Source organism: Cololabis saira, chromosome 13 (assembly GCF_033807715.1).
Source record: "Cololabis saira isolate AMF1-May2022 chromosome 13, fColSai1.1, whole genome shotgun sequence".
In the NCBI taxonomy this organism is placed as follows: Eukaryota; Metazoa; Chordata; class Actinopteri; order Beloniformes; family Belonidae; genus Cololabis; species Cololabis saira.
This window is the reverse complement of record NC_084599.1, coordinates 30533491-30554999: the sequence shown is the minus strand read 5'-3', so window position 1 is coordinate 30554999 and position 21509 is coordinate 30533491. Positions and strand designations below refer to the sequence as shown.

General features: G+C 39.4%; 2 protein-coding genes across 3 annotated transcripts; both read left to right on the top strand.

Annotated features, from left to right (window-relative positions):
* The first annotated feature begins 218 nt into the window (after positions 1-218).
* Positions 219-6736, top strand: lamp3 (lysosomal associated membrane protein 3). Its single transcript, XM_061737216.1, has 7 exons — positions 219-308; positions 2127-2234; positions 2778-2860; positions 4873-4998; positions 5172-5244; positions 5354-5524; positions 5802-6736. Exons 1-7 carry the CDS (start codon positions 248-250, stop codon positions 5939-5941), a joined length of 762 nt encoding a protein of 253 aa, XP_061593200.1. The 5' UTR covers positions 219-247; the 3' UTR covers positions 5942-6736.
* A 497-nt stretch (positions 6737-7233) lies between these two features.
* On the top strand, positions 7234-19633 carry mccc1 (methylcrotonyl-CoA carboxylase subunit). 2 transcript variants are annotated; one of them, XM_061738628.1, is made up of 20 exons: positions 7234-7491; positions 7928-7971; positions 9207-9346; positions 9443-9538; positions 9660-9781; positions 10519-10666; positions 10743-10864; positions 10948-11059; positions 11431-11512; positions 11617-11744; positions 12526-12709; positions 12917-13026; positions 13807-14023; positions 14099-14185; positions 14957-15006; positions 15135-15272; positions 15953-16060; positions 16832-16903; positions 17891-18058; positions 19241-19633. In XM_061738628.1, the coding sequence occupies exons 1-19, from the start codon at positions 7436-7438 to the stop codon at positions 18023-18025; spliced, it is 2151 nt and encodes a 716-aa protein (XP_061594612.1). In that variant the 5' UTR covers positions 7234-7435; the 3' UTR covers positions 18026-18058; positions 19241-19633. The 2 variants fall into 2 exon arrangements, with proteins under 2 accessions (XP_061594612.1, XP_061594611.1); XM_061738627.1 differs by having other exon boundaries at positions 17891-19633.
* The last annotated feature ends 1876 nt before the right edge of the window (positions 19634-21509 follow it).

Below are 21509 nucleotides of genomic sequence, written 5' to 3'. Positions count from 1 at the left end.
TGAATTTGAGCTTCAGTCATTTGCACTGATGCCATGTTGTCACTTCAGCTCGTCGGTTTCCTTGTCAAACAGACTTTTCGCCATCAGTGTCATCAGTGCTGAGAGAGGCAGCTCAGCTCTCAGCACTTCCCACACTTAGTTGCTCGGGGTGTTTAGTGACTCTCACATTGACGAGTCAAACCACACCTCTGCTCTACACTGCACTTCCTTTCTGGTAGCATCCTCTAACCTTATTCCTCGGCCAGCAATGGTGCCCAGTGGCCACACAGATGGATGGACTCTTTTCTTCCTGGCTGCTTTTGTTCAATGTAAGTTTTGTCGGCATTCGAAAGGTCAGCACGTTCTTCTCTTTTTCCTGGTTGATTTTAAATATTTTATTGTAGATGGAGACTTCTTACAGATCAGCAATGAAAAAGAGAAAAAATGTCAGGGAGATTATCCTCTTTTACTACCGTCCTGTAACACTTCATGTCACAGATGTGCATGAAGCCTTGCAGCAGAAAATTATGTTTTATTAAATATGTGCTGAAAGATCTGTTTCGATCTTACTTTAAAGAGTGTTTTATCCTCGTAGCTGCAGTTTGGTGTAACTGCTATGTTTTCAGCATCATACGTTTCACACCTAGGAGGTGGTTCTTGTTTCCTGTCCCACACTCTAGTTCTGTGGTCTGCAGTGGTCCCACAGTCGTGCTAAATGTCACCCTGTGGTTTAAACAAAGAAGAAGAGAAGCGCTGGTGAAACAACCATTTCGTGTAGCATTATTATCATTACAGCTCACATGTAAAGTTATCTTGCAAATTTAAGTTGGTATAGATGAAAGAAACTGCTTTTTTCTGCACTCTGTTTTCTGACAGTGTCTACCTACCTGTCCCAAACATGATTACTCATTTGATGTGACATTGAAAACATTTTATCTATTTTCCCTTCTGATTTATTTGCAAAATGTTCCGCTCCAAGAAGTTGACCAGCGCTGCTCTGAAATAGATGTAAGCTGCTCTACATGGGCCCTGCTTGTACCGCTGTTGAGGAGGCCGCCGAAGCTCCACGCGCTGTTGCGGTTTTTGAAACTGAAAAGTCAATTTCTCTTGATTTTAAGTTGTACTAACAGGAATGAATAATGTTTTATAAGGCTGTTGCTATGATACAGCTTAAATACAGTACAACTGTGTGTTCCCCATCCAAGTTCTGAATGGATGGCCAAGTTTTGTTCACACAATAAGAAGTTGTTTATGTCTGGGTGGGGCAGATTACAGCCTGCCTACTTACTGAAAAACTACATTGTGTGCTGTCCATAGACTTTAAAATCCTCTGTGACATCCCTCATAGGTTTTCTGAAGAAAGTTTTGAAGGCTCTTTTACTGCATGGTGCCATGACGCAAAAGAAACAAACAGGCAAAACCCACAAACTCCTCAACCTGTAAAGACTACATATTAAACACAGTTTGTTATTAGTGGAACCTTAATTATGTTTGTGACGTACACAAAAGGGCAAACTTCCCTGATTGTTTTTACAGCTAGTCCACCTTAAATCGGGTTCAGATCAACCTACTGTACCTAGACTCATCGAACCACGATTACGATATATTTCTAGTCAAGATTACATGAAGAAGTTTGTGATTTCAAAAAGCATTTATTTTATTTATGAAAGGCAAACATAGACATTGTCTGTTTGTTGTGTGTTTTTCCAAAGTTAGATTGGTTGGATTAAATCATCATGGTAAATTCTTTGTAAGACTTTGCCATTTCTGTCAGTGATTGATTTCCCTGATCTGTTTTCTATGGTCTTCTTCTTTTTTTCATATATTTATTACGTAACGCACCTTGAATTGCCTGGTTGCTGAAATGTGTAATAAAAATAAACTTGCCTTGCCTTGCCTTCTCCCGTTTGTAGCACTTCTGTAAGTTTCCCACATGCTTACACATCCTTCATTCCCTCTTGATTTAATGAGCTGAAAACCACTGTTGTCCATATTTACATTCTCAAAAAGCGAACAGAACTCTCACCAAGTGTTGTTCCAGAGTTCAAGCTGCTTTTCTATTGAAATGTTGACATTTTCTGTGAATTAAATCAGAGCAAGTCTTTGATCAACAGAAAGTGAGGTCGACTGCTCTCCTCCTCCACCAGGTGTCCATCTGCAGAGAAACAACAGCTCCCTGCTGGACGCTGATCCGCTCTCTGAGAATCAGACCTACCGGCCCGTTCTGCAGCCCACTGAAGTCGCTCCGACAACAGGTACACGCAAAAACAAGGTTTATTGCAACAAACTCCAACAGGACACCCGGTACACTGGTATCCATCCTGATCATATCCATTTTTATAATAATAATAATAATAATATTACCATTATCAGAAATTGTGGAGGGAGAACCTTTAGTTTTAAAGTTGTTTGAGGTCATATTATATCTGTTCATAACTGAACATTTGATCATTTCCAAACACTCCATCGATGTACATTAACTGGTGCTGCCTTCAATTCAAAAACACTGACGGCATAAAATGCCAATATTTATTTTAAAACCATTCACTTTGATCAGTAATATGTCTCTAACCTCCCAACTCAAAGAATAACACCTTGGTGATGTGTAACATGTGCAGGCAAATTTTATAAAATATTTTTCTTTTAAGTGGATGATAATGTAATATTTCAGTTTTTTAATCTGTGTAATGAAACGTGTTATGAAAAGATCAAATAATATAATAATGTTGCAAACTTTGGTCCCAAATTTTTATCAAATGTGGTGTTTGACTGTTTTGTGTCTTTCATTGTGGTAACAGGAAGCTACGTGATTATAGGCCGCGATGGGACACCGTGTATCAAAGCCACGGTGGGAGCAGAGTTCATCGTCACTGAGGAGAAGGTCAGAGGCTGCGATTGTCTTGCTTTTATGCTTGTGCATCTGTGCCATTTAGGATTTGTGACTAGTATTCCATATTTTGGCCTTATCACACGACTCTCATTCAATGGTACGCTTAACAGGCGTACTGAAATCATCAGAGTTAACCAGGGGGCACACACGCTGATGTTTTGTATTTTAAGATCTTCAACATAAGAGCCTAAATTCATGACGTTACAAGAAAATCAAAAGAAATCAACAAAAACATCAAGAAAAGAAGATAAGATAAGATAAGATAATCCTTTAATAGACCCACAGAGGGGAAATTTGCAAATCTTGGACATTCACAAGTTTGGTTCATCCTCGGGTTCAGCTCCCAGAGTCCAGAGTCCATAAACGTGTGTGGTGACTAAACTGCCCATAGGAGTGTGAGTGTGTTTGTGTGTGACCAGCGATCTGTTCAGCGTGTACTCATGGTTTTGCCTGAAGAGTGACCCAATTAAAACACTATAGCTAATGGATGGAAACAGCACTGGAGCACACAGCTACCAGCAGCCGCCAGAGGAGAACAACGCACAAATAAACCCAAGACAACAATGACACACCTCCTAAAGATGCTGTCAGATCACAGTTTAAGACCCTAATAGCTGGAATCATGTCCTGTGGTCTGAGGAGACCACAAACGACTTGTTCACTCATGAAGATCATTGTTTTGTTTCGAGGGTAAAGGGGAACATCATTCAAACCATGACCTATGAAAACCGGCAGCATCATCGTGTAGGGGTGCTTTGCAGCAGAAGAGACATGTGGGCAAAAAAGTTAATAGCATCAAGAGGAAAGAAGATTATGTGGATAAACTGAAACAACAACGCAATGTTTTAAAATCTAAATTCGGAGCATTCGGTGTAGACAGATCTATTCCAAATTAGATGCAAATTGGTAGAGGTTGAGCAATGCCTGGGACTGACTTAGGTAGGAGCATTCAGTGATAAAAATATATATTAAAAAAAAGGAAGCTTTTCAAATGAATATTTGAGTTTAAAAGGCAAATACTAACCACATACAGTGTGCACTCTGAAAATATGTAAATATATATAGAAAATATGTAAATAAAAAAAAGTATATGCAGTACTCGAGTTGAGGGGGGATGAGGAGGGATGGAATCCCCCCTGAAATAAAAATGGTCAAAATCACCCCCCCTGTAAAACTGCCATCCCCCCTTTCCATCCCTTATGTCATTTCATCAATGAATGTGGTATTACTGCTATTTCAACATTTAGAGTCATCACCAGAAAAATAACTTATTTGACAATTCACCTGTTTCAAGTAAATTTTCACTTGAAATAAGTAGAAAAATCTGCCAGTGGGACAAGATTTATCTTCTCATTACAAGCAAAAAAATCTTGTTCCACTGGCAGATTTTTCTACTTATTTTAAGTGAAAATCTACTTGAAACAGGTGAAAATTGTTGTTTTTTTTCAGTGATTAGTCTTGTTTTAAGTGTAATAAGATTTTTTTTACTAAAATGAGACATTTTAACTAGAAATAGGACAAAAATTCTTATTTTGAGTTTTTGCAGTGATCCATTTTACTTATCCTGTGAAGGAGAGAATCATATTGATAAGTTCAGAAAACTGTTTTTTAAGTGTTTTTATGTATTTGATGTAAGCCCAGTGGATATTTAAAGCTTACAGAAGGCTGCATTTAACTGCTGCTATGTCATTCCTGCAGTATTTCTGCAGGTGTTTTGGTCAGTGCTATTATTTGTAATAAATTATATTATTTGTAATCAGCACAAATTATCTGTCCCCATATGATAAAATCCACCATCCCCCCCTGATTTTTTTGTACAACTCGAGTACTGAGTATATGCATCCTTAAATATTAACTATCAAGGGTTTCCTGAACCGTGCTGTCAGAAATGGTAGGCCCAGAGTGCATCTTTACAGGACAATAACGCATATTTTTGAATATTCTGGGAGAAAAAGATGACAGAATTTGCAAATAAAGTGATATTTCTTTCTTTGTGTGTTCAGAAGACCTGGTTTTTCAACCTGAACCCGTCCAGGGTTATGGTCAGTGGTTACTGCGGCAATGACGAGGCTCTTCTCTCTCTTACACTACCAGGCAACGCTTCTGGTCTGCACTTCACCTTCAGGAAGGTATAAGACTGAATGTTCTGTCCAGTTCCCTTTTACTGCAGCTGTTCTGAGTAATTACAGTTTAATGTACTTTTTTTTTAAATGGAAATTGTTTGTGTTTATTGTTTGTGAATTTGTGTTTACGGTATTTATGAAATCAGCCTCAGTTTTTTTTTTGGCATTTTCGTCTAAAGGAAAAGGAATCCGTCTACGTCGCCGACCTGACTGCATACTTGTCTCCTCAGCCTGCGTGCAAAGGATGCTTCAGTAAGAGCACAGATGCAATTCTCCTGAAGATGACAGATGTTTTAGTAGCTCGTACTGTATACCACAAAATCACAGTGACTGTTTCTTTCTGACATACTCTTCCTCACAGATAAAACGTACTTGGGTTCAGTGACCCAGAAGAAGCTTTTCGAGGCAGCTAGTGGTCAAAGCTTCAAGTGCACGACAGAGCAGAGCATCCGTCTGGGGTCTCAGCTGAGCATCAAGCTGGGCCATCTGCAGATGCAGGCCTTCAGTCTGCAAGATGGACAATATGGAATAGGTGAGTGTGCATTTGAGGGGAGATGATTATTAAGATTGTATATGCAGAACTATATATTAAAACACATGGAAAGTAAAATCTAAAGGACGAAAAAAACAAAAATATTTTCAGTCTCTTCCAGGTTGGATCAGGTTGAGTTTTTAGAAAATGTATCATTTTGTTTAACTTTGTTGATCATTCTGCTGCTGATACTAAGACGCACAGCTCCTTCACATTTTTTCTCTGTATTTTACCTAAGCAACCTTTAAATATGGTCATTTCCTGTGTTTTGTTTCAGCGTTGGAGTGTTGGCCTGATTTTGATCGCAGAATAATTCCCCACATCATCAGGGCCGTATTGATTGGTCTCCTACTGATCACCGTGCTGAGTCTCCTGCTCATCAGAGAACGCCGCAGATCAGGATACGAAAGACTTTAATCTTGTGAAGTTAAATGGAGATATATTCAGTAATAAAAAATGTTTCTGTTGACGAGATGTCTTAAATGTAAACTCTCGTTATCATTATAATTATTATTATTATTGGGGAAGGACAGGTAGTTAATATTGTTACCTCAAAGCAAAAGGTTTTGTTGTTCAAATCCTGGCAGGGATCTTTCTGTGTGGCCCATGGGAGTGAGTGTTTTTGTTAATATGTGACCTCTTGATTGACTGTTGACCTGTCTGTTTTCTCTTGTCCTGCTCTGCCCAGCTGGCCTGCGGCAGGAGGGTCCCCCCTTATAATCCTGGTCCTGCTCAAGGTTTCTTCCCTCCTAGAGGGGAATTTTCCTTGCCACTGTTTGGCTTAATAAAGTTTAAATATAAGGTTTTTCTCCCACTAGGGGAGTTTTTTACCTGCCATTGTTTATGTTATGTTTATGTATTAATTGCTCGAGGGTCATGTTCTGGGTCTCGCCTAGAGACAACTTAATAGAAGCTATATAAATAAAATTGAATTGAATTGAATTGAATTTTGCCAGAAGGAAGCTAGGATAGGCTCTAGCAGACCCTTAATCAAATAAAATCAAATCAAATGTTATTTGTATAGCACCTTTCATCCAAGTACATGAAATACAAAGTGCTTAACATTTTGACGAATGCACACTGACATACAATATAGTTAATTAAAATGAAATAATGATAAAAGTTCAAGAATTAAGGCTAAAAAATAATCAGTCTACAACAATAAAATATAATAGTAAAAACATTACAAGAAATAAATAAATAAATAAAACAAATACCTCTAAAAAATGTTAAACAGAATAAAACTATAACATTAAATTAAAAATTAAAATTAATGGGAATAAATGGGTTTAAATAAATTATTATTGTTATTACTTTTCTATATTTTCCCCACTTGGCTGTTGTTGTTATAGCATTTTTCTTTTTTTAATTCTGTACATAGTTTTATGCATTTTCAGTTGTTATTTAATAAAATAATGAAACAGGGAATAAAAAAACCCTCACTGAATTAGACAATAAATAAAGTCAAAGTTTGTTTTTATCAATGATTAATCGTCGTGTATTATTATTACCGTACTATTAGATAAAGTCTACATGTTTGTGTGTATTATTTCTTCCACTTTACGTGGTGCAGAAGCTTGTAGAAACACTTCCACCTGCTGGTGGAACATGGTAACTGCAGCGTCCTTCTCCGCCTCCTCATCTCTCTCTCTCATTGGCTATCTCCACTACGGGTCCTCGGTGGGGTCAAAAACACAAGAAATTGATTAAAATAATTTGTCACTGCTTTCTTTTTTGTGCTAATGTAATAATTTAATTGCGTTATTTAATATTTTTGTTTTAAGGTCAATTTTGAGCAGCCTTTGGGAATAAAACATACTGTAAATGAACAGTGTGATCAATTATAACTTCGCTTTATCCTCTGGTGGTCATTTAGCCTGTTAGCCCCACTAGCCTGGACTGCTGCTAACTATGGCTGCAGTTATCCTGAGCTTTCCAAACCTGCAGGGTCTGAGGAGATTCACACAGTGAGTGCAGCTCAATTAAATTAAATAATCCCTTAAATCTGACTGGTTTCTGCAGCGGCATAATTCACTGTCTCGATGTTTAGTCAGTGTAATTTTCTTATCAAGTTTGCAAGCTTGCACCTGAGCTAACCACTCAGACTTATACTTAAGATATAAATCATTTATTGAGTCCTAGGTTTGTAACAGGCTCACAAAAGGTCTTTTTTTCAGCCAGGCTTTTGGAGGTAGATAGTTTTTTGTTGTCATTGTGAGAACTAGAAAATGAGATGTGATCTGAGCAAGGTTAAATAAAGCTAGTGCTGCTAGTGTGACAGCTACAACTGTATCTGTGATCAGGAGATTGTCATCGCACTTGTTTTCATTCAGCTTTTCTGTCATGGCAATATCTGCTCAGCTTATAACATAAGTAATATAAGTTGTTTCTCGTCCTCTTTAGAAAGTTGTCATGGACCAAAAGAGGCGTGAGGCTTGCTTCAGGAGGTGAGTGACTTCTTTAGTTTACTTTGTTCAGGTTCACCTGTGACAAGTCACGTGATCATTATGACTGATAGTGGTTTCTATCTCCAAACTCAACACCATAATGAGGGAATAACTTTTGTAAGAGCAGTTTTCCATTTATCCATAATGCTGCTGATCATAGCCTGTCAAACACATTATGTAGTTGTTTGCTTGACTGGCAATGATGATTTAGGCAAATAGCTACAAAAACCAGCACCTTTTATATTCATAAATACCTAAAAAGTTATGTTGATTAAATTTTTAGTTAAACTGGATTTTAAACTGTTACAAAAACCTTTTGTATTTCTTTTGTATAATTTTTTTGTATTTTTTGTATCATTTGTTTTGTAAAATTGTAAAATGGTAAAATTGTAAATAGGTTATTTTATTTTATTCACAGCTGTCCTTTTTTCTTTTTCCCTACCTCAAACTGCTGCACCTTAGATGTTTATTCTGTACATATGTCAAAAATACCACATTTGTTTATTTACTGCGAAAGAGCGAAATTACCGGAGTCAAATTCCTTGTTGGACAATGTTCGAACCTGGCCAATAAAGCTGATTCTGATTCTGAAACTGGACCACATTACACCCGGACATGAAATCGCTACACTGACTTCCAGTGAGTCAAAGGATAGAGTTTAAAATCTTACTGCTGGTCTACACAGCACTGAATGGTCTTGGACCAAAATACATGCTGGACCTGTTAGTTCCTATGAAGCTCCCAGACCCCTGAGGTTCATCTGGATCTGGTTTGTTGTTTGTCCCAAGAACCAGAACCAAGCAAGGTGAGGCAGCGTTCAGTTATTCTGCTCCTCACCGGTGGAACAAACTTCCTGTAGACCTGAGGTCTGCTCCAACTGTAGATCCTTTAAATCAGGCCTAAAAACATTGAAGCGTACTCTTAAATGAAATACTTACCTGCTGTACTCTACTGCCCTTACTTTTTAACAACTTGTGCTTTTTATTATTTTACCTCTTTTCTTATAATTTTATTTGTTATTTACCGTACTGTTTAATTGTGTCTTACTGCTTTTAATGTTGATGTAAAGCACTTTGAATTACCTTGTATTGAATTGTGCTATACAAATACACTTGTCTTGCCTTGCCAGCTGTTGTCGTAGCTATCATCAGGTTGCAAATGCACATATTAAGCACTAGAGATTATTCTTGAGCTTTAAGTCAAGAATACCATTAAAAAAGACATCATGACTGCAGGGGTACAGAGGATCGAAAAGGTGCTGATCGCCAATCGCGGAGAAATCGCATGTCGTGTGATGCGGACTGCGAAGAAGATGGGCGTGCGCTCCGTGGCGGTGTACAGTGACGCAGACAGAGACTCCATGCATGTGGCCATGGTGAGAAAAGCGCTGGTGTGCATGCTTTTCTGTGTTTCACTCCTCCCTGCAGCTACTTTAATGAACCCATGAGACTTTTTGATGTTTGCTTGGTAGGCAGATGAGGCCTACCACATCGGCCCGCCCGCCTCCCAGCAGAGTTACCTTTGTATGGAGAAAGTTTTGGATGTGGCAAAAAAGTCAGGGTCACATGTGAGTAATCCTGCTAAAAATTACTTTTTTTTCCATTTTATTGTACTTAACAGCCCGGGTTTGTTTTTGTATTTTTCACATTTTCTTTTTAAACTTTCCAACTGCATGTACGCCCGTGCAGGCAGTCCATCCTGGATATGGATTTCTTTCAGAAAACACAGAGTTTGCAGAAGCGTGTAAACAGGATGGAATAATCTTCATCGGCCCTCCTTCCTCTGCCATCAGAGACATGGGCATTAAGAGGTAATATATATTAATTATTTTGAAATAAGTGTTGAGAAGACTGTAGTAGGGCTGGGCGATATGGACCAAAAGTCATATCTCGATATTTTCTAGCTAAATGGCGATACTCGATATATATCGATATTTTTTCTGTGACATAATTGGGGTTTCCCCCGAAGCATTATAGCATAGCATCTCTGTTAGCATCTCTGTTAGCTTCATTTTTTTCTGAGGCAAACCCTTAAAAAAACAGTCAGTTTTAATACAAAGCCTTGTGCCAAATGTCACACAGGTACCTTTATTAACAGAGGTCTGCACAATATCAAAATGTATAAAACAAATGAAATAAAAATAAACTGCCTGCATAGAATAAAAATGCTTCTTGAATAAAATAAAACAAATATCCCTTTCCTGCATAACAATTAAATGAAAATACACTGTGCGATTAATACAATGTAGACAGTAACAGGCAGACTTTTCCACTGAGGTTGACAGTTGTGCAAATAAAACATTTGTGCAAATCTCAAATAAAACATTCAAGTCAATTTGTCAGAAAAAATAAGCTATATCAAAATCATAAAAAAAAAATTATTATTATTATTTTTTTTAAATCGATATAAACGATATTGTCTCGTACCATATCGCGTTTGAAAATATATCGATATATATTAAAATCTCGATATATCGCCCAGTCCTAGACTGTAGACATCTCATGAAAATTGTTGTATCAATTTATTTGTATTTCTTTTCTTTCCAAGCACATCCAAACATATCATGTCAGCTGCTGGGGTGCCAATTATTGGTGGTTACCACGGAGAGGACCAATCAAATGAGACGCTGCAGGCGGAGGCCGCCCGCATCGGATTCCCTGTGATGATCAAGGCAGTTCGTGGTGGAGGAGGGAAAGTGAGAGCAAGCAGAATAGCTGAAATAATTCACAGTGTGACTGCAGAACGCTTTAGATAACTGCGTCTTGTTTTAGGGAATGCGAATTTCCCGGTCAGACTCAGACTTCTTGGAGCAGTTGGAGTCAGCGAGACGAGAGGGCAGGAAGTCCTTCAATGATGACGTCATGCTGGTGGAGAAGTTTGTAGAGGACCCCAGGTACTCGCTCACTGATAATCAGCCTGTAACGCCGCTACATTGCTTGAACTTGTGGAACAAATGTACATCTTTGTACTCTGCAGACACGTTGAGGTTCAGGTTTTTGGGGACATGCATGGCAACGCTGTCTATCTGTTTGAGAGGGACTGCAGCGTCCAGAGGAGACATCAGAAGATCATAGAGGAAGCACCAGGGGTGAGTGATGAGTGGTGGTTGCAGAGCCAGCTTTTTGATGCTTCCTAATATCTTCTGACATTACATTACTTTCTTTTCTCAACATTTTAACCCTGTTTGTCAAGCTGTTCTCATGGTAAAATAACAGGATGTTGGAAATCTTTTTGTAATTTCTGTTTCCAAAAGTCCACAAGTTAATTCTTTAAAGCAGCTGTTTGTCTTGGAAAAGGGGATCTTTGCTTCTTTTTTCAAAATCAGATTCAGCTCTCTATTGACACTTTACACATGGGTCATGTGGATCTGTAGTATAAAACAGAATCACATAAAGATGTTTATGTTAGCCGTTGATTCACTCCACTGTGCTTTCACACACTGCCGTGTGCATTTTCCAGCCTGGAATAAGTCCTGATGTCCGGAGGAAACTTGGAGAGGCAGCTGTCAAAGCAGCAAAAGCAGTAAATTACGTCGGGGCAGGTGAGACTCACTAATGCCGACCTGCACTCGCCATCAGCAGCAGCAGCAACTACGACCCTGAACACAGAGTACGTGACATCCTCTCCTTTGTTTTCTTCTTGTAGGCACAGTGGAGTTCATAATGGACGCCCAGCACAACTTCTACTTCATGGAGATGAACACAAGGCTGCAGGTGGAGCATCCCGTCTCCGAGATGATCACTGGAACCGACCTGGTGGAGTGGCAGCTCAGGGTGAGACGGGAGAGGAAACTAGGCCTGTGTTGAAAAAAATCAATTTTCTGATTCTAAATCGATTCTCATATTAATTCCTAAAAATCGATTTGTATGTCTAAAGATCGATTTTTTTTATTTATTTATTTTTTTTAATGAAATGTATTTTTAATTTTTTTTCCATCATTACATTTTTGCCTGGTGAACTTTAATCCCAGTAGTTTTGAAAACTCCTGAACTAAATGAACTTTTCTTTAGAGAAAATGCTGGACATTTCAGCTTAAATTTCTAAATGTTATATTAGTTCAATGAAGTTCATATTATCTATATTTACTATAGCTTGTTTGGTTTCTCTGTTATCAGACACGGTTTGTCATGAAATACCTGAAAAATGCCGGGTGTTTCATGGCAAGCTGTGTGTCTGGTGACTGAATAAATCAGACAAGCTAAAATAATTTGTTTACTGCTTGAGCTGTTGCAATTTCACTTCATTTGCACTTTAAATGGATATTGAAATGCCTATTTGAGTTATTTATTTCTTAGTTATTTCACAATAATTATTGTGAAATTATTATTTCAATAGTTATTTTACAGTCATATAATCCAGGCAACACTAACCCAAATCAATATCGAACCGAATCAAATGGTGATAATCGATTCTGAATCTTAAGAATCAGAATCGAATCGATTCTTGACATTTGAATCGATACCCAGCTCTAGAGGAAACAGCTGAAATGTGTTTGGGACCTGGACCTTTTTATCCTGATTGAAACCGGATGCGCTTTTTGCAATCGTCCTGCAGGTGGCAGCAGGGGAGCGCCTGCCCCTCCTCCAGAATGACATCATCCTAACAGGACACTCCTTTGAGGCCCGCATCTACGCCGAGGACCCAAACAACGACTTCCTCCCGGGAGCAGGGCCTCTGCTGCATCTGTCCACACCTGCAGCGGACCAACACACTCGCATAGAGACCGGAGTCCGAGAAGGTGGGGTGTGAACAGCTCTGCACTGACTTTGTTTCATTCAGTCTCTCACCAAGGAGCTGATATAACATGGTGCATTAAAAGATCTGTGGAACAGCAGGTGTGCAGATGGAGCTCTGTCTATTTGCACTTTTCTCTTTCTTTGTTCTTGAGCAGGGCCCGACTCAAATAAAACAAACCGTGGGGTTTAACAGCTGTGTCTGCTTGCAGGAGACGAGGTGTCGGCTCATTACGATCCAATGATCGCCAAACTTGTGGTGTGGGGAGAAGACCGATCTGCTGCCTTAAAGAAACTGCGGTATTGTTTACGACAGTATAATGTAAGACGCACATTGAAATAAAGCTTTACAAGTAGGGATGGGCGGTATGGACTAAAAAATTATCACAATAATTTCTGGCATTTATCCCGATAACGATAAAAGAATACCAATTCTAAAACGTCATCAACAGGAATTCTTTCTTTCTTTCTTTCTTTCTTTCTTTCTTTCTTTCTTTCTTTCTTTCTTTCTTTCTTTCTTTCTTTCTTTCTTTCTTTCTTTCTTTCTTTCTTTCTTTCTTTCAGGCTCATTTCTTTCTTTCAGGCTCATATCTTTCTTTCTTTCAGGCTCATTTCTTTCTTTCAGGCTCATATCTTTCTTTCCTTCTTTCTTTTTGGCTCATTTCTTTCTTTCTTTCTTTCTTTCTTTCTTTCTTTCTTTCTTTCTTTCTTTCTTTCTTTCTTTCAGGCTCATTTCCTTCCTTCCTTCCTTCCTTCCTTCCTTCCTTCCTTCCTTCCTTCCTTCCTTCCTTCCTTCCTTCCTTCCTTCCTTCCTTCCTTCCTTCCTTCCTTCCTTCCTTCCTTCCTTCCTTCCTTCCTTCCTTCACGTACGTTATGCGTGGATTTAACGCAGAACCATAAATCAGCTTTACACAAAAACGTCATCAACGGGAATTTATTGTTTTTATCGCGAGATGACAAATTCTTACCGTGGGGAATTTTTTTGACGGTATATCGTGAACGGTAAAATATCACCCATCCCTATTTACAAGTATTGTTAACAGGACAGGTAGTTTCTGTTGTTAAGTCTTCGTACTTTTTTTCTTTTTTTTTTTCTCTGCAGATTGTTGGACTGAACACGAACATAGACTTTTTGCTGAGCCTCTCGAACCACCCGGAGTTCGAGGCGGGGAACGTGACCACCAGTTTCATCCCGCAGCACTACGCCGACCTCTTCCCCGCCCCGAGAGCGCCCTCTGCTGCCACGATCTGCCAGGCCGCCCTGGGCCTGGTGCTGCAGGAGAAGAGCGGCACGCAGGAGTTCACGCAGAACTCCACGGGTGAGGCACAGGGATCACGCTCGGTGTGAGGACAAAAGTCAGGTGAAATGTTTACACCGGTGTGTCTTTTTCCAGATCCTTTCTCGCCGTTTGGCTCCAGCAGTGGCTGGAGAAGCAACATCTGCTTCAATAGAAACTTGACGCTACAGCTGGGCGACAAGAGTAAGTAACACGTGTGCTATTACCGTAAACATTAGTGTTCAGAGTTCATGTGACCTTTTCTTTATGTTGAAGAAAGTCCAATTAAATGTATTAAACCAGCAAATCCTTATATTTGTAGTATCTAAAGGGGACATATAAGTAAAAGAAACTTCGACATGCCACAACCCTCATATTGTGATCCACAATATGAGGGTTCGCGGTCCAGGTCTGAAACTTTTCTTAAATGATCATTTCAGCACTAATTCACATAATAGAGTTGAACCTGTTAAAGTCGAAGATTCACAGTTAAACCTTTTATCTTTTTGATAAAACAGCTCGGCCTTAATAAAAATGACTTTAAATAAGCAGTTGGCTCCCAAAGGCAGATACAGCTGTACATGGATGCACCTTTGTGGTGCTTCAATTTCTCCATATAAATATCACTGTTCTATCAAAAACGTGGCATTATTGAGGGTTTGGTGACAGAAAATAATGAAAGCTTGGGTTAAAATGAGCTCAAGAGATATTAGTGTATTTATATGAATTAGTAAATGAGGAAAACTATACTGGACTCATAACTATCTATCTGAAATTGAATTAAGCCCAGTGATGCACTAGTGTTTGACGGTTCGTTAATGAACTTGTATTCATTATTAAGCGATTCTTTTTAAATGTCTTTGAAGACCAAGAAACAAGTCCCTGGCTCGCTGCTGCGTCCGTCTCCATCTTTTGACCACCGTCATAATGTTCACCTTGTTGAATCACAAACCTTTTTTTATGCCCGTCTCCTAGAAGTGGACGTGGTCGTCACGTACAACAAAGATGGAAGCTACAGTATGCAGGTGAGCTGGAAAACTCTAAAGTAGAACTGAAACGGGGTAAAAAACATGGCTTTATTCTTAAATATCGGGTAACACACAGCTGATGCTGCCTCCCTGATGTGTTTACGCATCCATGGCTCCTCTTCCAGGTCGGTGAGGAGGTGCACCACGTGAGAGGGGAGGTGGAGGTGGAAGGTGGAGCTTCGTTCTTGCACTGCTCCGTTAATGGAGTGATGTCTCGTCCCAAACTGGTGATCCTGGACAGCACGGTGCACTTGTTCTCAACGGTGCGTCCTGAGCACCGACACACACCAACACCAACCGTTACATCCTGTGATATTATGTTTGCTTTAATAAAATACAGCAGGACAATTGTCTTCTTTCAAGTTTTTCCTTTTTCTTTTTGGCTCGACGTTGACGCATTCATCCCACCGTCCCAGACACCAGCATGTAAATCAAATCTTACATGTACACTAAATGTAACTACGAAGGGCTTTTTATTATTGAAAAAAGGCACAATTCACTTTATTTTTTTTTCCCTTTCTTAAATGTATAGTTCCAAAATCTAATTTAAGCAAATTCACTTTTAGACTTTCAAAAGAAACCAAGTGAAGACTTGTTGATAAACGTGAACCTGTGTTACTTTCCCTCAGCAGTTCAACCTCTCGCTTACTTTTATATTAAATGACATGCATGTTTGTTTGAACTCCTTTATTTTTGTTGAATCACAGAAACAAAAGCGGAGCCCTTTTCCTGGAAGGAGCTTGGTCGTAACAAATTAACTTAAAATGCCCATCTGTTGAGTCCGAGACCAGGATCAAGAATTTGTGGGAAATCTGGAACTAAAACTTAAAAACACTTGAACTTTAAGGACTGAAACCCGCTTCAGCCTGATAAACGTCTGTATAATTGATGTTCCTTCGTCTTGCTGTCAGTTTACTCTCCGACTGTCTCCCGTCTCCTGCAGGAGGGGAACTCCCAGGTGTCGGTCCCGGTGCCGAAGCACCTGGCCGGCGTGAGGGGGTCGGGGGCTCAGGGTGGAGCCGTGGCCCCGATGACCGGCACCATCGAGAAGGTGAGTGGACTCAGAGGGATTGCTCCCATTCAGGCAGACCTTTAAATACATCCTAGCCAACATTCAGACTCATATTTAAGAAAATCAAACTTCTTCAGTCTGAATCTGACTGGCTGCTTCCTCCAGTCCTCTTCCTGTCCTCACGCAGCTGCAGGACTGAACATCGTGGATCACAAGCCGGTCGATGGGCCTCGATTAATCTGGAATTACACGTATTAGAATACGCCCAGCTGTCTGGGGTTTGCGGGCGCTGTCCTCCATCTAAAAGAGGAATTAGATTTCATCTTCCTGCCAAAGCAGAAGTGAATTCTGCTTCACCTCCTTTCATGTCGGGATTTTTAATTAAAAACCGACAGATGCCTGGGAAAAGATAAATATGGATGAGGTCACAGCCTTATTGAATTACTGCTCAGATGTGTATTCTGTTGAAGCAACTTGAATACCGTCAGATAAATGCTAAGTACTGATGTAAATCTGCTCTTTGAATTTGAGTAAGCCATAACAAGACACCAGGAAGAATGGATAGTGGAACAGAGCTCTTTCAGCGACTCATTTACACTCGGTGACAGTAAAATTAAAGGTGTGAAGAATTGCTCTTCTTTGCTTCCCCTTTGTCTATAATTTTTATTCGTTGAGGCTTGTATGAGTGTTTTACTGTTTTACTATATCCAAGGTGATGTAGTCACAAATTAAAAAGAGAAGGCAGCGACTTGTACATTATTTGTAAGGGATGTTGGACAGAGACTTGAATTTGTGCTGTTTTGTGTTCAGGTTCTGGTCAAAGCCGGAGACAAAGTGGCTGTTGGAGATCCGTTGATGGTCATGATCGCCATGAAGATGGAGGTGAGGGGAGCATTAGTGATGCACCGAAATGAAAATTTGTGGCCGAAACCGAAAATAATAATAAACACTTGGCCGAATACCGAACAATACCGAACATGGTTCTTCGCAGTTTTTCATTTATTTTGCCAATTTTTTCACCATTGCATAAATCAAATACATTTGATTTAGGCATGCTTTTAAAAGAAAAAAATCTTTTACAAACTTACAAGGTAGAAAACATTTGTTGAACATAAAAAACTGAACATTTTTTAATTTCCCAGCATTTCTTAAATATTCCAGCAGACATTATACAAGCAAAGAACAATAACTTAAAATGAATAAATTAGCTAAATCAATTTTTGGCCATCTTTGAGCTTACGTTAGGCTTAACTTACTGAACATTGTAACATAGGCCTTAAAACAATAAAAATGCATTAAAGCGCTCAGGGTTTTTTATCATTTCAAATGATAGATCAAACTTGTAGTGCTGAAAGACTTTGCAGATGTGCACCCTCTAGATATTTGAGCAGAACATTCATTGCAAACAGCCATTCTTGTATTATTCTTTGCCACTCTAAAATACTTCCACTCCACACTGCGGACATGTTTGCACCGCACCACTTCACTCCACGCTGCTCTTCGATTTCGTTTGATTTCGTCATCTAAACGCACCTGTAATAGATTGATTTATGTTGTTTTGGTTCCACCTGCTGGTGAATGTTAGGTAAATTCTTATGTGGTTAGTTTTTGGTTGGCCAACGATTTATGTGCTGCGCAACCATTACGGAGCGGCCAGTCTATTTCATTATATTACAACGCCGTTATTAATTGTTCGTTTTTTTTCCCCACTTATTCCACCGAACACCGAAAGTGTTTTTTTGCCATTTTCGGCCGAACAATTTCGGTTACCGAACAATCGGTGCATCACTAGGGAGCATACTTGCATCCTTCACCCTCTGCTGAGCGTGTGAAGGAGCCGACTCTTGACGCTCGCTTCTGTCTCCGCAGCACACGATCCGGGCGCCAAAGTCCGGTGTGATTAAGAAGGTTTTCTTCAGCGAGGGCTCGCAGGCCAATCGCCACGCTGCTCTGATTGAGATGGAGGAAGAGGAGGAGGAGGGCGGCGAGGGGAGCAGCCAGTAAAACACATGATCAAACCCACTAAAACCCTCGCAGGTAGGAGGGAGTCGAGCTAAGCTTTTCCTAAATATTTCCTCCAACTGGGACCCAAATCGTCTCTGGAAGGGAGTTTGTGTCAGTCTGGAACAGATGAGTCAGTGGGATTTAAAGCCTGAACCGAACTTAGTGAAGTCTTCTCCTCTAACCTTTACTCTGATTTATCTTTTTACACGAGTTCTACACCTGTTCTATCCAGTACCAAAACCCATTTCCGGTTTATTTCTTGTGCATGAATGTTTGTGCGGTTTGCAGTGAGTCACGCTCCCGTGTTTGTCGGTGGTGACAGGTGCTTTTCATTCTGCCAACACGTCTCCTCGCTTCACTCGCTCTCGTTGTTTCATTGTGCCTTATCTCCTTCCAGGGAGAAAGAGGGAGAGATGCAGGGGAGGGAAACTGATGCTGCAAATCAAACACTATAAAGCAACATAAGAGTTTGTATATTTTCAAAACACTTGGATATTTTCATGCAGAACATGTCAGTGTTTCCTCGCTGCAACCTCCTCCACAAAACTCATCGCCTCTTTTGTGTACGTAAGTGGATGGAAAATCTCACTGTCTGGGAGAAGAGAGGAGACGTGAATTAGTGTTTCATGTTCAGTAAAGTGTAACCGTGTTGATTATGTGAATGGCAACAAGGCCTTTAAGTGCACTGATTGTACTGTATGTATTTATATGAGCATCATTACAAACCTAAATGCTTTGAAGTTCTTTCTTCAATGCCTTTGTGGACAAGGAATCCTACTGGTAATCAGAAAACTAAATATTCATGATTTAATAGAGTTCATTTTGTCCATGGCATTACAATTTAATTTGCTGATTCTTTTTGTCGGACAAGACTATATAGGTTTTTTTTAAATACCTGACATCAGCAGATAAATGGCAGGTCACACACACCATCTAGTGACTTTGATGATGGCGAAAGGAATGGCCGACAAAAAGAATCAGCTAAAATATTCATCCTTAACAATTAAATGATAATTTTTTTTGAAGGAACCTGTTTAGACTGAAACGATGTCATTAAAAACTATGTATGTCAAAAGTATTTGGTGAGAACTTTCTCCTTCTGCCTGTATTAACTCTAAAACCACTGCTTAGTCACTGAGCTTTAAGTTGTTCAAGTATTTTTCCTAAATCACAGAATCATTTAAACTCAGATTCTTTTTAATTCCATCTTTCCAGACTGACTTGAAACTCTGCTGCACCTGGAATACCGATCATATGAGCAGGGAGGAATCTCTCGCGACACAAGGGACAGCCTCATTAAAACGCTCCAGATAAAGTAAAAGTCATGTTTTCGCTCTGACTTCAGAATAACTCCTGCAGGATGATAAGTCGGCCACCGAGAGCTTTTAGCGGACAGATGTCTGCTCCTATTTAAAGCCAACAAGTGATTACCAGACAGACGACATGAGAGCTGGAGCGCTTTCTGCACATCACTCTTTACTAACCGTGTGCTATGAGGCCTTGTAGATTAAACTCTTTCTTCTGTGTTCATTTCCTAGATTGTTTATAGGTGATGGAAAAAATAGTGAGATGTCAAATACTGTAATAAATTCTTTTTGTTAAAGTATACGTAGACTCATGTCATCCCTGATGTGTTGCCTTGACGATGCCAGGTGGTATTAAACCCAGGAGTTGTTTCTTTTCCATCCCACATCCTGGTGAGAAGTGATGACGAGCAGCTGGAGGAAGGAGAAGTGTTTTCTGGAGGAAGTTTCCCTTTAAATTGTTGGATCTGTCAGATTGGTGACGGTTAATTTTTGTCTTTTAACTGTTCGTGAAATAAAGGAGGGAGGGGGAATGATGGTTGATGTGCAGCCAGAAATGAAACATTTAGAGATTCAAGTGTTTAAAATGAAACATTCTCCTCTCAGTTCCTCTGCTCGTACTCAGTTTTGTAGTATGTGGGATGTCGGCTACAGATCTGACCAGCGATGAGCCGGCAGTAGGAAATGAGGAAACAGTGGGGGCTTTTTACACTTAAAAAAAAAAAGGGGGGGGAATGTGCTTCAAAAACATGACGGCAGCAATAAACTTCTCAGGTGTAGTTGCGACAGCTAGATAATTCTTCCCTAAAAAAATCTGTTTCTTCAGATGAAATTGATTTTTTTTTATTTGGATTTAAAAAAAAAAAAATCCTTTGAGCTGTTTTAACAATTTGTTTTCCCCTAAAGGAAACATGCATTTCATACTACACGTAGAATAATGTCCTTAAACTCAAACATCGACACAAAAACCCAACATATTTTCAAGGATCATAACAGGAAGGAACACAAGTAGTTTTTCAGCCTTTGGTGTTAATTTGAGTTTGATGATATTCATGTTGTTTCTGCTTAGAGGTTTTGACCTCATTAATTTATGTGACAGTTTTTAGTAGCTCAAGGAGGTTGTTGGGATGCTCTTTTGTGCCTGTCAGTTTATACAACTTAAAGTAAAAAAAAAGAAAAGTGATAATTAAAGCATGCCAGACTTCACTAGATGGTTGAGATTAACTCATTCACTCCCTTGCAAACACTTATAATGCCCTCTTTTTTTTTTTTACAGTAAAGTATATATTTTTTTCTTTTGGTGAATGTGAAATTAATTTTTATACACAATACAATTGATAGGGGAATTGAAATTGATATAAACCTAGAAACTGTCTAAATTGACTTGTGTTCATTTGCTTTTAATTCCAAGTTTTTTTGAGGCTATAGTTTTTGTTTCTGTTTGTTGTCTATCACCTGCAAAGTTGATCCACATCAGCATTTAAATGAACCAACACCACAGAGCAGTTCTGTAAAAATGTATTTATTTCGTACATAAAATCTTTAGCAATGAGACAGATCAACAGACAAGAGGACAGACACGGCAGGAGAGCAGCTGACGGGACTGATGATGGCGTGTATCGTTTAGTGCAGCGTGATTTACTGACGTCAGGGAGGAAACATCTCGTCTTCGTACCGGGGGATCCTGCTGCATGAAACTGGTTGACATTTTCATTTAGACCCCCACATTCCCACTGATTTGATCAAGAAGACCTCCACTTGATTAAATAGCTTTTCAAAAGCATTTCTGCAGTGACATCATCCATCTGCAGTGGAAAATGTAAAGTTCAAACTTTCTCTCTATGTAATTTCATGACAGAACGCTTTAATTGAATCATCGTGTTTGTGCAGGTGAGGTCGCCTGATGACCTCTCAGCTCTGACAGCAGGGACTCAGATTTTATACGTGCATTTTATATAAAGTTTCCAGTTTAATCTTAATAGGTGATAAACGGTTGCAGTGATAAAATATTCAATCTGAGTTTCGTAGAAGAGCAATCTTCTGTTTCTGTTTTTGAAATCACCTGGAGGCCTCACGCAGCTGTAACCAGCCATGACGTCAGCGCTGCAGCGCTTCAGACCAGACCATTTCTTTTTTCAACCAGTTTTTATATCCATTTTATGGAAGCCCATTTCCGACAG

Coding starts and splice junctions, on each gene's coding strand:
- lamp3 (XM_061737216.1), top strand. CDS start 248: ATGGTGCCCAGTGGCCACACAGATGGATGGACTCTTTTCTTCCTGGCT. Junction 2,235..2,777: donor TGAAGTCGCTCCGACAACAG/GTACACGCAAAA, acceptor TTGTGGTAACAG/GAAGCTACGTGATTATAGGC. Junction 2,861..4,872: donor TCATCGTCACTGAGGAGAAG/GTCAGAGGCTGC, acceptor TTGTGTGTTCAG/AAGACCTGGTTTTTCAACCT.
- mccc1 (XM_061738628.1), top strand. CDS start 7,436: ATGGCTGCAGTTATCCTGAGCTTTCCAAACCTGCAGGGTCTGAGGAGA. Junction 12,710..12,916: donor AGAGACCGGAGTCCGAGAAG/GTGGGGTGTGAA, acceptor GTCTGCTTGCAG/GAGACGAGGTGTCGGCTCAT. Junction 13,027..13,806: donor ATTGTTTACGACAGTATAAT/GTAAGACGCACA, acceptor TTTTCTCTGCAG/ATTGTTGGACTGAACACGAA.